This window comes from Nesoenas mayeri (assembly GCF_963082525.1).
Source record: "Nesoenas mayeri genome assembly, chromosome: 1".
NCBI classification, from domain to species: Eukaryota; Metazoa; Chordata; class Aves; order Columbiformes; family Columbidae; genus Nesoenas; species Nesoenas mayeri.
In genome coordinates, this window is record NC_137541.1 from 5,289,471 (window position 1) to 5,306,223 (window position 16,753).

At 44.7% G+C, this 16,753-nt stretch overlaps 1 protein-coding gene across 1 annotated transcript in view; it reads left to right on the plus strand.

Moving 5' to 3' along the window:
* Window positions 1-16,576, plus strand: part of ITIH2 (inter-alpha-trypsin inhibitor heavy chain 2) — a gene marked incomplete at both ends in the record, with an annotated part of 28,574 nt that extends 11,998 nt beyond the window's left edge. Inside the window, 13 exons of the mRNA XM_080360865.1 lie at window positions 874-990; window positions 2,196-2,364; window positions 4,035-4,160; window positions 5,119-5,300; window positions 6,548-6,733; window positions 7,737-7,876; window positions 8,436-8,608; window positions 9,970-10,107; window positions 12,353-12,466; window positions 12,947-13,145; window positions 13,834-14,006; window positions 14,731-14,842; window positions 16,429-16,576. Of these exons, the coding sequence (XP_080216991.1) occupies window positions 874-990; window positions 2,196-2,364; window positions 4,035-4,160; window positions 5,119-5,300; window positions 6,548-6,733; window positions 7,737-7,876; window positions 8,436-8,608; window positions 9,970-10,107; window positions 12,353-12,466; window positions 12,947-13,145; window positions 13,834-14,006; window positions 14,731-14,842; window positions 16,429-16,576 (1,977 nt within the window). The remainder of the gene's footprint in view (window positions 1-873; window positions 991-2,195; window positions 2,365-4,034; window positions 4,161-5,118; window positions 5,301-6,547; window positions 6,734-7,736; window positions 7,877-8,435; window positions 8,609-9,969; window positions 10,108-12,352; window positions 12,467-12,946; window positions 13,146-13,833; window positions 14,007-14,730; window positions 14,843-16,428) is intronic.
* Window positions 16,577-16,753: the final 177 nt, after the last annotated feature.

Consider the following 16,753-nt stretch of genomic DNA (forward strand, 5'->3'; position numbering starts at 1 on the left):
ACTCTGGTGATTTAATGTTGAATCATAGTACAGAGGCATTGGAAGTTGTACCAATATATCAGAAGGAGACAACCAGAACATCACTATTTTTATGTTAACATGAAGCAGAGTTATAGGCTTGAATTATTACAGACAGAACAGTCTTTTTAAAATGTTTTAAATTCCTTCCTATGCTAGAGCATGGTAGTTGTCTGAGTACCACACTCTGCTTTCCTTGATAAAAAGGGAAGGCTATTGAGTATAGATGGTGCAAGACTACAAACACAGAGATGTGCAGACCTGAAAGTTAGATTTGGCCCATAAAGAAGAATAACATTAGAATCATAGAATCATTTCAGTTGGAAGAGACCCTCAGGATCATTGAGTCCAGCCATAACCCAACTCTAGCACTAAACCATGTCCCTAAGAACCACATCTAAATGCCTTTTAAACCCCTCAGAGATGGTGACTCCACCACTGCCCTGGGCAGCCTGTTCCAATGCCCGACAACCCTTTCCATGAAGAATGGTTTCCTAATATCCAATCTAAACCTCCCCTGGTGCAACCTGAGGCTGTTTCCTCTTGTCCTATCACTTGCTACTTGAGAGAAGAGACCAATCCCACCCCATGCTACAACGTCCTTTCAGGCAGTTCAGAGATCAGAAGGTCTCCCCTCAGCTCCTGTTCTCCAGCTGAACCCCCCAGGTCCCTCAGGTGCTCCCATCACACTTGTGCTCCAGTCCCTCACCAGCTTCATTGCCTCCTCTGCACTCTCTCTAGTACCTCGATGTCTTTATGATGTGGGGCCCATTTTCTGCTCTATTATTGTCTTGAGTTTTCTGACATCTTTACTATAGCTCACTTCACTGTGAATTTTTTTATTTTATTTTGCAGATTTTTAATGGGTATTTTATTCACTTCTTTGCTCCGGAAAATCTTGATCCTCTGCCCAAAAACATTTTATTTGTTATAGACGTCAGTGGCTCGATGTGGGGACTGAAAATGAAACAAGTAAGTGTTTGACCTCTATTGCAAAATGAACCTCCTGCCAACTTTTCCCATGTGCCCTAACATACAATTCCGTAGCACTCAAAATTACCAGCTAAGTTCTTTACAATTTATTTTGTCAAAAGTCTTGCTGAATTTGGATAATATTTTGTGAATCAAAGACATCATGATTTTATTCTTTATTTGTAATGTTCCTCCCATGTTGTAAGGAAGAGTTGATGCCATCAGGATACTGATTTTAGATGTATTTTTTAAAAATTTAATTATTGAAACGTTTTGCGAAGGCTCTGACCCCAACTTTTTCTCTAATCTCTGCCACTGAATCCTGGGAAAGTCTCAGTTGGGATACTACATCCCTGCTTTCAAAAAGCTAGGGACAAATTGTTGATAGCCCGCTGAAGAACAGTAAGAATTGTTTAGACAACATAAGCCATGGTGAGGAGGGAATGCAAAAACCAGGATATTTTAGTCTACAGAAGAAAAGGCTTGAAGAGACATAATCAGCCTCCAAATACGCCAACACTTGTTCTAAGCAGGAAACTCATCAACTGATGTTCACACCCACCCAGGGTAGAATAAGATGGAATCAAATGAATTTACAGCAGGAGAGATTTATATTAGATATTAGGAAAAGCTTTGCAGTGCTGAGAGGGGAGTTCAGGGGTTTGTATATCATGTATCACTGAAGGTTTTTAAGAACCATCTAGACAAACGTTAGTTGAAAATTATCTAGGTACATCTGAATTTGCTTTGGAGCACAATACTAAGGCTTGGCAGATTGCTTCCTTGGGGAGACGAGTGCTGCATAACTGGCTAATTACAGACTAATTGTCACTTGTTTACATCACACATCTTCAAATGACAGCATTGCAGGCAGAGCTAAGTCTGCTGAGCTGATACAGGCAATTCCTCCCTCCTGAACCACAGTCTTCTCTCTCACACCTTACTCTGTGTTAGCAGGAACTAAGCAAGGATGGGTTGAGTCACATGGGTTTGCTCTTGCTAACTGCATTTTCTTCTTTTTCTCTGGAGAAAAGTTCAGTTTTATGCAAGAAGTGCAAAAGAGTTGGATAGCAGATGCTATTTTGGATTCTAGTGCTCACGTTCTTGTTCATCAGAGGCAGCTTTGTGCTTGTAGTCACAAGTTAGAAGATGTTTTCAGCGACAGGAAGCATAAACTCATCTTCTCTTAAATGTCTCTTTCTCAGACCATTGAGGCCATGAAGGCAATATTGAGTGAGCTCCGTGCTGCTGATCAGTTCTCCCTTATCGACTTCAACCACAACGTCCGATGCTGGAGAGATAATCTAGTCTCAGCCACCCCATCACAGGTTGAAGATGCTAAGAAGTACATCCAGGCAATCCAACCCAACGGGGGTATGAGGTTTTGATTGCAAGGTGCTCACAGAAGTTAGATATCACAGGAATGGGTACCTCAGACAACCTTCAGATTGGCAGAGTATTTCTGACAAAAGATCTGATTCCTAAGATGGGAAAAGAATGCCCTGAGGTTAAAGGAGAGCACAAGGATGACAGCTGATTACCTTAGGGGTGGGATGGCCTTTCCTTCTACTGAATGAGCTACAACAGATAGAACACAGACACAGAACAGCTGCCTTTAATCTATAGGTCCTACCTCCAACCTCACAGTTAGTGAATATCCTTGAAAGACCAAGGCTGTCTCATGCCTTTGTAAAGCTGATCATAAGCAGCCCAGCTCCAAGGTCTCCACTGGCTGTTTGTAGACTACATGATGATCTACTAAATGCCACCTTGGGCAAACTGTTCATCATTTTTGTGACTTGATTCCCTGTCTGATAAACAAGGACAGTTGCCTTTTTCAGCCTTATAGCACTTTGGATGCTTCCTTTGTTAGTGCTTGAGCTACTTGTACAGAAAGGGCTCATGATCATTTTAATCTGTTGCTCTCTGAAGTGCAATTCTGGTTTAGTTGTTCAGTTATTTGTACATCAACAGTGTGTAGAGGCTCTACACAACACCAGAGCCTTCTGTCACTATGGCACCTTCACTACCAGAAACTTTCATTGGCAACAGGTAAGGTGGGATCAACATTAAGTTACAGACTTGTCCGTCATCATCAGTGTGCTGGGAATAGGAACCCATGTTGCACATGTAAATGCCTCATAAACCAGGCTTTGTTACCCTAAATTAACTGACAGACAAGCTAAGAGAACTGCTCCCATCCAGCAAAGCCAGATTTCAATGCAGCTTTTTATTATCCTGTCTCTGGAGCAGCTAATGTTTTTCTTTCTTGACAAACAAAATACTCATTTTCTGGCTGCTCAGCCTTCCTACTCCTGCTCCTCTCATACTAATTTCTTACTCTATGTCACAAGCCAAACCTTTAGACAGGGTGAGCAAATATATATACCTTTTCCAATTAAGTTGTCCAAGGCCGGCTGTTTCTGGCATCTTCTTCTGTCATTCAGTCATCTGCCCACAAACCCACTAGTTCTCCCCACAGCAAATAATTCCCAACACCACAAATGGTCCCACTGGAATTAGCAAGGGGGAATTGTGGGGACGGGGGTGGAAGTGACAGCCTCAGATGAGAAAGGGTGTCAACATCTGGTGTCTTAGTGGGACTTAGTGCTAAACACATGTGCATGTGTATATAGAGATGTATAAATTAATAAAAGTAGGTATTCATATGTTTCAACATCATGGTGAGAAAAAAGTAACATGCTGATGATCAAATTCAGATGGATTACAGACTATTCCTACTTACAGGGATGTACATCCTGACTAATTCTGCTGATTTCAGTAAATAGTATAACTATAGGTAAGGAAAATATAGAAGATCTGTTTAATACAGTCCCCCAAATGCAACATATTTCAGCTTCCATTTCTTTAGCGAACCAGAGTGCAAGCAGATGTACCATGAGCATCACAGAGCAGAGGTTTTGCTGCCTTGACCACAGGTCTTGTCCATGTTGGTTAATTCCACTAGAACTGCAGAACTGATCTGGATTGGGCAAGAGACTCAACAAGAATCAAACTTGTCTTCTTCATTCTGTCTTTGACAGGAACAAATATCAATGAAGCTCTTCTCCGAGCCACTTTCATCCTGAATGAAGCCCAAAACTTAGGCATGTTGGACCCTAACTCAGTCTCCATGATTGTATTGGTGTCTGATGGAGACCCGACAGTAGGTAAGGATCCTACTTCAGGTGAGAAGAAAGGCCGGTGGGATTGGCCTGAGAAACACATGTGCATGTGTATATAGAGATGTATAAATTAATATAAGTAGGTATTCATATGTTTCATATGTTGTTCATATGTGCAACACGTAGACATTTTGACAGTAAGTTTAAAAAATGATGTTTCACTTTCTTCCAATGCCTGTGCTGCTCTTTTGCCAAGTGCTATAGGTGCCATGGGGCTTTGCATAAGAGCTTTCAAAAAATGAATGGATTATGTTATGAAAGAGATGTACTTCTTGCAATTACAGAGATGAGCAAGTCCTGTAGGAGAGTTAATCACAATAACCTTAGAAAAAATTTCTATTTCCAATGACCTCGGCCCACACAGATCTATGCAGCCCCCAGTGTAACATCAAAATCAGGAAAATTAAGCAGAAAGCAAATTAATTTGGGTTGGATTTGGTACAGGAGAAAAGCAATCGCTTGCTGCAAGATGCCAGCCTAGAGGAGGCTGCCATTAAAAATAAGCTGGAAAAAAACCAGTCCAAACGGTGGCAGAGAACATCTTCATTACAAGAAACAAAGTAAAACCTCTATGGAGATGTCTTAGTCTGCAGAGAGCTTGAAGAAGTAATTCTGGGAGAAGTCTAGATGTGTTATAGTGACGGACTCCTCAGGAAGCCAATAAGAGCCCTGGAAATCCAAAGAGTATGCCTCAGATACCAAAAACAAAATAAAAGAGTTCAAAGGAATCATATTCAGTGGAAACAATTTGTTAATCTCCATCCAGGAAAAGCTCAAATGTCACTGTAGGCATTGCAAAAGAGAGACTGGGCATCTGAGCTAGTTGTCTAGATATCCCTTACATTAAGAGAGAACCAGAGTCACTGAAGAGCATGAGTGTCCTTACCTTGATGGAGACTTCCTCCATTGCTCAGATGGATGTCACCTCTTGTGTGTCTCCAAGGTGAGCTAAAGCTGACGACGATCCAGAAGAATGTGAAGCAGAGCATAAAGGATGAATTCTCTCTCTTCTGCCTCGGGATTGGGTTTGATGTCGACTACGATTTCCTGCAGAGAATCGCAACTGACAACCGTGGCATGGCCCAGAGGATTTTTGGAAACCAGGAGACTTCTGCCCAAATGAAGGTGCGTTTCTGGCCCATTGCCTCTGAACCTGAGGGTCCAGCTCTGTTCACAGCTGTGGAGTTGCGTAACTCCACTAACAAGAGTAGAGTTACTGTAGGTTCACAGGGGAGGTCACAAAAAGCATTGTTTCTTCTGGAAAGTCCTGCAAGATGACAATCATGCATTTGCCTAAATGCTCCTAGTTATTATACAATTTTTGTAGTATCTATAATACATACTTCACTGCTCTGTATAGGATTTTCCTTACATTAAGAGAGAACCAGAGTCACTGGAAGAGCATGAGTGTCCTTACCCTGATGGAGACTTCCTCCATTGCTTTATATTGGATTTATATTCTACAAAACAGTCCTAACTATTAAAAAAAAAAATCTGAATTAAAATTAAGGCCTGAATTTTACCTCAGACCACTTCAGTACTAACAAAAGACCTAGATATAAATGCTAAATGCTAATCCAAAGTTTGCCATTGTAAGAAAAAGCTCAGTTCCAGGAGGCTATGGCTCTGAATCAGTGAGTGGCAATGGTTGATGAACCAGCTCTTAAATTCTTACTCCATTTCTACGCACTGGTTTCACCACCTGTGCAGGTTTTTCATACCTCTTCTTCCCCAGCACAGGTGTGATAGGACACACACAGGTGTGCCAGGACACGCTACCTGGTGTTCTGCCAAACAGAGCAGCTCTGAGAGAGAGCAGCCCTTTAGGATGAGGCAGCCTCCATCCCTAACACTGTGTGGGTACATCTTTTCCTTCTCTGCCCCATACACTAAACCCAGTTAAACACACACATCCCATTTCACATCAGCCAGGTACAACAGGGTCAGAAAATGGCGAATGGTTTATAGCACAGAAACAAACCCAAGTGAGACATAGGTCTTATTTTTGACAAGAATTTGTCAGGAAGCAGCTGTGTGTCTTACACAGCAGCAAGAGCTGACCAACCTGGTAATGGATTCAGACTCATATACACCTCTGTTGAAGCCTTTTAGGTCTTGGAAGAGCACAGTCCATGGGCTTCTGAACACCCTGTGACTTCCACAACACTTAGGCTAGACCTTCTTGCTGTACCCTCTTACAAGTGTACTAAGGTCTAAGTTTAAAGGTGTCTGCATTCCATGGGACAAGGAAAGTGCCTTTTCCCATTAGGTCTTCAGGTTTTGTCACCTGCTGTCCTTTCGGTAAAAGTGGTGCACATGGGACGGTTGCTTCAGGTACAACCAACTCACTTCTCTGTCTCCTTCCATCTCAGAATTTCTACAACCAGGTCTCCACCCCACTCTTGAAGAAGATTCAGTTCAACTACCCCCAGGAGTCAGTGTCAGACATCACCCAGAGCAGCTTCCACAACTACTTTGGTGGCTCAGAGATAGTAGTGGCTGGGAAGGTCGACACGGAGAACCTGCAGCACTTGGAAAGCATCGTCACAGCGACAGCAGTGAGTGAAGGCGTCCCTAGGATACCTGCCCCTGGGCTTTGGGCTGGTTCATCCACTCGTGTGCACATTCTCTTTGCTGGAGGTTATTGCCAGCAGAGTGTTTTGTCCACTGGGGTTCTGGGTGGGATCATGAGGAAACTCATAGGCAGTTTGTCCAACAATGTTTCACAAAGTAAAGCCATGAATATTCTCTACCTGCATCCTGCAGCCTGCCAGAGGAACTTCCTTCTAATAAATGTACCATACAAAATTTAGTTGCAAACCAGACTTAGACTATGGAGTCCTCCTTCATGCTTGGTGAAGGTGCAGTGGAGATCCTCTAAAGTAGATCCTTTCATGGCTGAACCTCTCACTGTTGGAGAGTTCAAGCTGGTGGGTCTCCATTGTGTCAAGTCCTAGCACTGTCCTTTTAGGCTCTGCCTTGTGGCAAGTGTGATGAGGCTTTCCCCACGTTTCAGGGTTGCCCTACCAGGTGGAGTGGAATGGGGTGGGAATATTACATCCAGGTCCTTCTTTCTGAGGAGAAACTGAAATATCCACACTCTTACAGGGCTTACGAGTTGCCATTTGTTATTTGTTGGAAAAATCAAACACATTCAAGATTATTTCCTGCCAAAACATAGTGCAGTCCAAGGGTCTGTGGGGGAAAGTAGAATTTGTTTCCTGTTATTTAGTAGGAATGGTTGTGAAGAGGCCTGAGGGGAGGATAGCAGAGCCCTGTAAAAGCCTCTTCTTCTGGCATGTGGTAATATGCGCTTTGGTTAATGCTGGCTGCTCCTTTACCTGTTTAATCCACTGTCACTAAAAGTATATTTAGCAGAAGACCCTCCTGGATAACTCCCCATGGCAGTCAGGTCAACGGTGCTGGGAATTTCTGATCTAGAAGTGACCAGAGGCAGAGCCAGAGCGGATCCTTAATGCCAGACACGCCAAGATGGAACTCAAAGCCACCGCATTCTTCTGGCTCACCCTGCCTTGACTTTATCTCTCGTTGATTGCATAGGCAAACGCAGAGCTCGTCATGGAAACCCTGCGAGATGTTGAAGAACTGGATGGCTTCATGAAGAAAGACAAATATGCAGATCCTGATTTCACTAGGAAGCTGTGGGCCTATCTGACCGTCAACCAGATGCTGGCAGAGAGGTGAGGAGAAATGTGGTCTGTGATGGGAGGGAAGAGAAGGTTGAGGGTAATCTGGTCCTCTCTGAGACCACAGCCATGAGGCTGCTCACAGGGTTTCAAATGGGTAAGATAAACAAATTGGAATAACAGTAGGTGATATTTACAGTCACATTACTCCTATTTTACTACTCGCAGATATCAGGGAATAGAGTTTAGGAGCAGTTAATTTAGAATAAGGGTCAAACAGACCTAACTGTGGGGCTAAGTGAATTAAATGAATGGCAGATTTGCCTTACACAGCCTGAGTTAAAGCTATGGAAGGGTTCAGGGTGAATCCCCTCTGAAGCAGAAAGAAGTCTTCTGCTGAGACCAGGAGATGGACTGGACTTCTTTGAGTCTAGACCAAAACACACAGAAGCCAAGAATAGTTTTCTTATGGAGAGAGCATTCACGTGGGCCTTCAGCCTTTCCTTCTTGCAATACCTACCAGTTTGGCTTTACGACCGCTCTGTGGAGGCATTGTCAGGGCAGCTGTCCTGTACAGCTGCTAATTATGCTTTCTGTTTTGTTTTCCACCCAGAAACACAGCCCCCACTGCTGCTTTGAAGAGGAACATCACTAAATCCATCCTACAGATGTCTCTTGACCATCATATTGTTACTCCCTTCACAGCCATGCTGATAGAAAATGAGGAAAAGGATGAGATAATGCTGGCAGACCAGCCCAAAGACCCCAGAAGGGGCTGCTGCCCAGGTCAGTGTCTTAGTCGGTCCATTACTACCTTGTATTTTGGCTTTGTTCTTGTGATGGAAGAACAACTGAGTTAATTTTTCACTCTGGGTGGTTGTGTATATAGGATCACAGAATCATAGAACAGTTTGGGTTGGAAGGGACCTTCAAAGCTCATCCAGTGCCACCCCTGCCACGAGCAGAGACATCTTCATCAGATCAGGTTGCTCAGAGCCCCGTCCAGCCTGGCCTGCGATGTCTCCAGGGATGGTTCATCCACCACCTCTCTGGGCAACCTGGGCCAGCGTTTCACCACCCTCAGTGTAAAAAATTTCTTCCTCATATCCAGCCTGAATCTCCCCTCCTTTAGTTTCAAACCATCACACCTTGTTCTGTCACAACAGACCCTGTTAGAAGTCTGTCCCTATCTTTCTTATCAGCCCCTTTAAAGTCCAGAAAGGCTGAAATAAGCTCTCCCTGGAGCTTCTCTTCTCCAGATGAACCCCCCAGCTCTCTCAGCCTGTCCTCCCAGCAGAGCTGTTCTAGCTTTGGATCATTCCTGTGGCTCCTCTGGCCCCTCTCCAGCAGGTCCATGTGTGTCCTGTGCTGAGGACCCAGAGCTGGACCAGCACTACAGGGGGGTCTCACCAGAGCGGAGCAGAGGGGCAGAATCACCTCCCTAACCTGCTCTCCATGCTCCTTTTGATGCAACCCAAGATATAATTTGCCTTCTAGGCTGCAAGTGCTCATTGCTGGCTCACATCCAATCTTTCATCCACCAGTACCCTCAGGATAACCTATATTTCCAGTGAAAGCTGAGCAAGCCTTCAGCCACTTTGAGGCCACCCTGTCACACAAGTACTGTTTGGAGCCATTGGCTTCAGAGAGGACTGAATGTGCCAACATTGCAATGATGAGGTTTCCAATAAGCCTACAATGTCACAGATTGAACATCTTCTTACTAGGACAGATATGTGTAGTTCCCTGCACTGAAGCTGTTGAATTGACTAAACCATATTTTATCACCACTTCTAAGCCTTGGAAGTTTCCTAAGATTATTATCAATCAGCCACAAGGATCTCCAGAGGTCCCGTCCAATCCCAACCATTCTGTGATGCTGTGATAAGAGTTAAAAAGTCAGGCTCCATTTTTCACCAGTAGCTTATGGTTAGTTCAACTGCCCTGGTAAGTCATGTACCTCTGGTGAGACACTGGAGTAAATCCATCCTTACCCCATTATACAAATCTGTCTACTGTAAAGAGTGTTGCACTTGCTTTACATTGGTAGAACAACATCAGGCTCTGATCTACCCCATGACTTCAAAAATTACAGTACTAACTGTGTCAGAACTAACAAAAACCTAATTATGACTGTCTTTTAACAGGTACTCTAGGATTAACTCCAAACGCACCTAATAACAACAACAAAGGCATCCCAGCTTGGGCCAATGTCACGGCTGTACCAGTCAGCTTCATGCCTGAGCAAAGGAGCCCTCCTGTGTCTTCTCTGAGCATAAACAGAGGTAAACCCTACAGTATTTCTCTGCAAAGAAATATTAGACAGCAACACTCATCACCCATTAAACAAACAAAGATGATGTAACCGAAGTTATTGGTCACATTGGGAATTTCAGCTTCTGTGACAAGACGCTAAGCTCTACAGTGCTGCAGGAGTCTATCAGTTGTCCTAATTTTTTCTTGTTGAGTTTTCTGAATTGTTCTAAAAGCTCTATCATCATTTAGAGGCTAGTCCACAAGAGAATAAATCAGCTGCTGTGAATAGCCGGTAAAGCTACTTCACTGCTGTTGCAGAGGACATCAGTGTGAAAGGTTCTCAATGCAGCCTCTGCTGAAGGTCTGAGCAGGCAAATCTCAGCCACCTCACTCAAATTTTTGCAATAGCCAAGGATCACACTTTTATTTATAAAATACTGAGTCGTTTTGACTTTGAATAGATGAACTTGCAAAAATATGCTCTAAGTTACAAAGACAAGACTAGTTTAGATCCTAATGGGATTCCAGCAACCCCGTCTTAAGTTGCGTGCTTCCCCCAGGCCGACGCTGTTCACTGAGCTCACATTCAGCTTTTCTGCAGTAGCAAAGCTAATGTAAAGTTAGTGCCCTTGCAAATGACAGACAAATGTTCTGCGGTAGATAAAAATCTCTCAATGCACTGAATGACTGACGGATCCCGTTAATACTTGGGCCATTGCCACAGTTTAGTGCCTGCTTAAACAAACCAGCTGTGAGAGCCTTTGCCTATAAAAGCAGCGTAACTACAATAACTCTGGGAGGGTGCCTCTATGCGGATGTCTATATTTACATAACTATCAAACAAAGAGCTATCAAACTCCTTCTCAGAGTAGCTCAAGGGTTAATCTAAGACCTTGGCTAGTCAAAAAACTGCTTGAAAAGACGATGAGCAAGGCAAAGTTACCTGTCCGTCTTATACACATAATTTGCACTGGGAATTCTTTTTTATTCCTGGAAATGTTGATCAGAACAGGCCTTGGTATCAAGTTGAGGAAGATCAAGTAGTTGATGAGAATAAGGAAAAATTATTGAGGTCTATATTCAAGAGATTCAATATATTCAAAAGATTCAAGACGTTCAAAAGCTCCTTCACCCCTTGCAGGGTACCTACTCTACCGTTTCCCATGAGGATGTTCCTGACAAAGGGCCCAGGATTTGTCTGATGCACAGGAAGAGTTAAATGGTTCCAAAAGGCAAGGAACACTGGAGAATAAATGGAAACTGGCTGGCTATCCCCATAGACAACACTGATTATGGGCATGTCTGTGAATGCTGACAGATAGATACCAACTACCATCAAACTAGCAAGAGCTGGGCAGTGCTTTGCACTTCAAGATGAGACTGGAGGCAGCTGCTTTCAGTGTTAGGTGTGGGTGTTTGTCTCATTTGAGGCAAATTTTAAAGAATATGTGACTTCCAGAGGGGACCAGTCCCACCAGAGTGTTAAACATACTGTGAGAACAAGTCCTGATTGTATTCCTCAGGGCAGATTGTAGGCAGGACCTATCTTTACCCAACATCAGTATGGTGATATGGACTTGTAATGTGTCTGAGAGCTTCTTAGTTTGAGAGAGTGATGTCCCGGGATGTTTCATCCTGAAAAAAAAAAAGGCTTAGCTCCCAGAATTCCAGGTTCAGCAGGTGGCCCCCTAGTGTGCAGCTGACCAGTTAAACCAAGAGTTCACTGCACTTGGTGGTGTTCCTCAAGCCAATAATGTCACGTCTTTTCCTTAAACAGGGGAAGTATATTGAATCATAGAATCATTTTGGTTGGAAGAGGCTCTTAAGATCATCGAGTCCAACCAAAACACTGTCACTAAACCATGTCCCCAAGAACCTCATCTCTGCATCTTTAAACCTTTCCAGGGATGGTGACTCCATCACTGCCCTGGGCAGCCTGTTACAATGCCCAACAACCCTTTCTGAGAAGAAATTGTTCCTAATATCCAATCTAAACCTCCCCTGGTGCAACTTGAGGCCGTTTCCTCTCATCCCGTCACTTGGGAGAAGAGACCAACACCCTCCATGCTCTGAGGATAAAGTGTCTAAGGGGCTTTTTTGAGGAGCATCTGAGAACTTCCTTAGCTACTGTGGGGGTGGAAAAGGCCCTCCTTCTACTCTGAGGAGTCCCAAAAATTGTTTCAAAATTCTCCGAGGAAAGCATCTCAGTCTTTGCGCCCCTTACCTATAGGGCAGGTACCAGCTTCTCTTACCCGTTTCTTTTCTGTATTTCAGTTGACAACGACCCACATTTCATCATACACCTGCCCAAGAGCCAAAGGAACATCTGCTTCAATATCAACTCAGAGCCTGGAAAGATCCTGAACTTGGTTTCTGATCCTGGTACTGGTAAGGAAATAAAACATGGTTTACTTTATAGCACCCTTTTCTTCTCTCAGGTCTGAAAAGTATCTCGAGGGAGCAGGGAAAAGTGGTTGTTCCCGTTCACATCTGGAGTGCTGGGCCTAGTTTGAGGTTTGCCAGTACGAGAAAGATGGTGACAAGCTGGATTAAATTCGGTGGTGACCACCAAGATTATCATAGGGCTGGAGCAAAGTATGTACAGGGAGAACTGGAGGCAGCTGAGTTGGGTCAATCTTAAGAAAAGAAGAGCCAAAGAAGATACATAGCTAAAGGACAAGAGGTGACAGAAATAAGGTGCGGCAGGTGGAATTCAGAGTAGGCGTAAGCTATTAGGAAAAACTTCTTCACTGTGAGGATGGCCACTTGTTTCTGCTGATCCCATGGTATTCCCTGCTGAGGTCAGAACTCTAAGTCTTAAGTGGTGCTCCAAGATTTAGGCAAGATCTGCTTCTCTGGTCTTCACAGGAGTTGTGGTCAATGGGCAGCTCGTTGGAGCCAAGAAAATGGAGAATAAGAAGCTCAACACATACTTCGGAAAAATTGGGTTTTATTTCAAAAACAAAGGCCTGAAGGTGCAGATCACCACAGAAACAATAACACTGAAAGATGGATCTTACAGCATCACGCTGACCTGGTCGGACACGGGGCACATCATTCGGAAACAGTAAGTTGCTGAGTGTTTGTTGTCTGCCCTGTGGAAACCATTTGGAACAACAGCATTGGACTGACCCAGCTGTGGGTGGGATCCAGGTCACAGGGTGCATGCCCAAGGGTGTGTGAATCTTAGCTTGATGTCTAAGCTCTCGTTACAGTTAAAGAAATTAGGCAGCAGGGTCAAGACCGTGATTCAGTTGACCAGACACAAGTAGAAAGAGCTGAAATCCTCTCCCTACTGCGGACTGCATTGGCTGAGACCAGGATTCAGTTGCCTAAACACAAGCACCTAATGTTATTTGAGATACCTTCAGGGTTCCTGATGTGATGGGAGACATGACTCAGAACATCCAGGAGACCTTCACCTGCAGATTAACAGCTAGCAGCCATGTTGGACATCCTACAGCACTAGACATGTTTTCAGGCAAACGGATCACTTCCAAAATCTCCAATCATTGTAGCAAGAGCTTAAATTTGTAGGGCAAGATTTTGTTGCCTGAACATGGGCATGAAGTATCAGTCCTACTGTCCTGCTAGACTTCTGGGTACCACTCCCAAGGCTGTGGGTTTCTGATGGATCCTCTGTCATATCTGTCATCCCTGTGTGGTTGTTCTAATACCCAAGAGCATCTTAAGGGGCCTGAGAGCTTCTGTGTGGGCAGCTGAACTGAGTCCTTCCTTTGGTTCATCTCTGCTAGGCTTCTTATATCTGTGAAGAAAGAAAATAACGTTACCATCACCGTGGGCGAGGAGATGTCCTTCATGGTTGTGCTGCATCGTGTGTGGAAGAAGCACCCAGTTAATGTCAACTTCCTGGGAATCTACATTCCTCCTGAAAACCGGTTCTCTCCTGAAGCCCATGGGCTGATAGGTAAATGCTGTGGGTTGGGCGGTGAGAATGGGGGACACTGGGAAGGGTTTTTGCTAGATCTTTGAGTGAACTCATTGGTGTTGGTGTCCTGATGGAGAAGGTGTGAAAATTATTTAAATAAAAAATGGGAGAGGTACCTGTAATGTCCTGGAAGCCCCAAGGATGTTGTAGAACATCTGGGATTAGAGATTATTCCTCATCCCAGCTGGGGAGAGTGTTTTCCAAACAAGCCTGACTAGGCTTGGAGACACTGTGACAGGGCTTTCCTGGTATGGCTGATCTGCTGCAGACTGAAAATAAAAAGACTGAAACAAACCCTTAAAAAAACCTTCTTTCTGATAAGATTTCTGTGCAAACATTCATAACTCAGCTCTCCCCTGAATGACAGCAATGGTATAAAACAAAACCAAGGGCTCGGTTCACAGGGAAAATCAGCTCTCCCAGCCCTGGACCCACCCAAGGCTCCTTTTAAGATGTGGGAATCCTGTGCAGCAGAGGTGGGTTTCCCAAATGCTCTTCTCAGCTCCAGTCTGGTTATTTAAAAGTTTGCTGGTTCAAAAGCAAAGCTGTTTATCCTCCTGATCTGATGGCGCTGGAGACTCGGTGCCTTGTGATCCATGCAGAAGGCGTTCGTGTTTGTTTTTCCAAAAATGCCCAGCAGCAGCTTCCACGACCGCCCCAAAAGTCAGGACACGCAAAGAGCTTTAAACCTCTCTTTGATCAGGTCAGTTTACGTCTGAACCAGAAGTGTATATCCATGACCAAAGACCTGGGCAAGATCCGGAGAAACCACAAGCCACCATGGAAGTGAAAGGCAACAAACTCACTGTTACCAGGTAGGAATAATGTATTTTATTCCTCTTTCTAAATCTGGCTTCTTTTTATTGACATTGACGACTACAGGCTTATTAAGTCTCAAGGATCTTGGGGGAAAAAAAATCCCTATTTTCCCTCTGTTAACTATCTGGTTTTAGCAGTTAGTGAAACACTTGGGACAAAATCACAGACTGGTTGGGGTTGGAAGGGACCTCTGGAGATCATCCAGTCCAACCCACCTGCTAAAAAAGCTTCACCAGAGCAGATCACACAGGAATGTGTCCAGGTGGGTTTGAATGTCTCCAGAGAAGGAGACTCCACAACCTCTCTGGGCAGCCTGGGCCAGGCTCTGGCACCTCAAAGGAAAGAAGTTTCTCCTCATATTCAGACGGAACCTCCTGTGTTTCAGTCTGTGCCCGTTGCCCCTCATCCTGTCACTGGGCACCACTGAACAGAGTCTGGTCCATCCTCTGACACCCACCCTGAGATATTTATAACCATTGATGAGATCCCCTCTCTTCTCCAGCTGAACAGCCCCAGCTCTCTCAGTCTCTCCTCATCACAAAGATGCTCCAGACCCCTCATCATCTTTGTAGCTCTCAACTCCCTCCAGCAAATTGAACTAGTTGGGTTCTTTCATAATCATGCATGAACTGTTGTGTTCTTATAGCTGCCCAGCATCTGACCTTGGCCAGGCCCTGTCAAAGTGTCTGGGACCCCCACAAAAGAGCCCATGAGCTCATAGAACTGTAAAATTAATGGCATTTTGGGGTTGTTTCCACTCTCTGCTGGTGGAAGACACACATCTTGCTGCTTTAGCAGAGTGGTGCCATGAATGAGCAGAATGAATGAGCAATACTACAGGCTCGGGGAAGAGCAGCTGGAAAGCTGCTCAGTGGAAAAGGATCTGGGGTGTTAGTGACAGCAGCTGAATCTGAACCAGTGTGTGCCCAGATGGCCAAAAATGCCACCAGCATCCTGGCTTGTATCAGGAATAGTGTGGCCAGCAGGACCAGGACAGTGACTGACCCCTGTACTGGGCACTCATGAGGCCAAACCTTGAATCCTGGAGTCATTCTTGGGTCCCTCACTACAGGAGAGCCCTTGAGGTGCTGGAGTGAGTTCAGAGAAGGGAACGGAGCTGGTGAGGGGCTGCAGCACAAGTGATGGGAGCGGCTGAGGGACCTGGGGGGTTCAGCTGGAGAACAGGAGCTGAGGGGAGACCTTCTGATCTCTGAACTGCCTGAAAGGAGCTTGGAGCCGGGGGGGTGTTGGTCTCTTCTCCCAAGTTACAAGTGATAGAATCAATTGGCCTCTAGTTGTGCCAGGGGAGGTTTAGATTGGATATTAGGAAACACTTTTTCCCAGAAAGGGCTGTGAGGCATTGGAACAGGCTGCCCAGGGCAGTGGTGGAGTCACCATCTCTGGAGGAGTTTAAAAGACATGTAGGGTCTTACAGACATGGCTTAGTGACAGACTAGACACTGCTAGATTAAAGGTTGGACCTGAGGATCTTAAAGACCTTTTCCAATCAAAATGATTCTGTGACTATCAATGTCGTCTTGTCGTGTTGTGACCTTCATTTTGAGTGGTCTCTTCCTCACAGGGGGTTGCAGAAGGACTACAGGACAGAACGCGTGCTTGGGACGGAGGTGCAGTGCTGGTTTGTGCACAACAGCGGGAAAGGGTTCATCGACGGCCACTACACGGATTACCTCGTGCCCACCCTGTACAGCTTTCTGAAGAAACCCTGAATGCTCCAACATGAAAACAGTTTATTATAACAAAATTCTGATCTGCTCCTTCATGCCAAAACAACTCTTCTGAAGAGTAGCTGTCAGCCTGTCAAGCCAGATCAACCAAAGGTGACTTCACCACCATTTGCTTTATAAATGATCAGTGTTTCAAAGGAATGTAACTCCCTTTCCTGT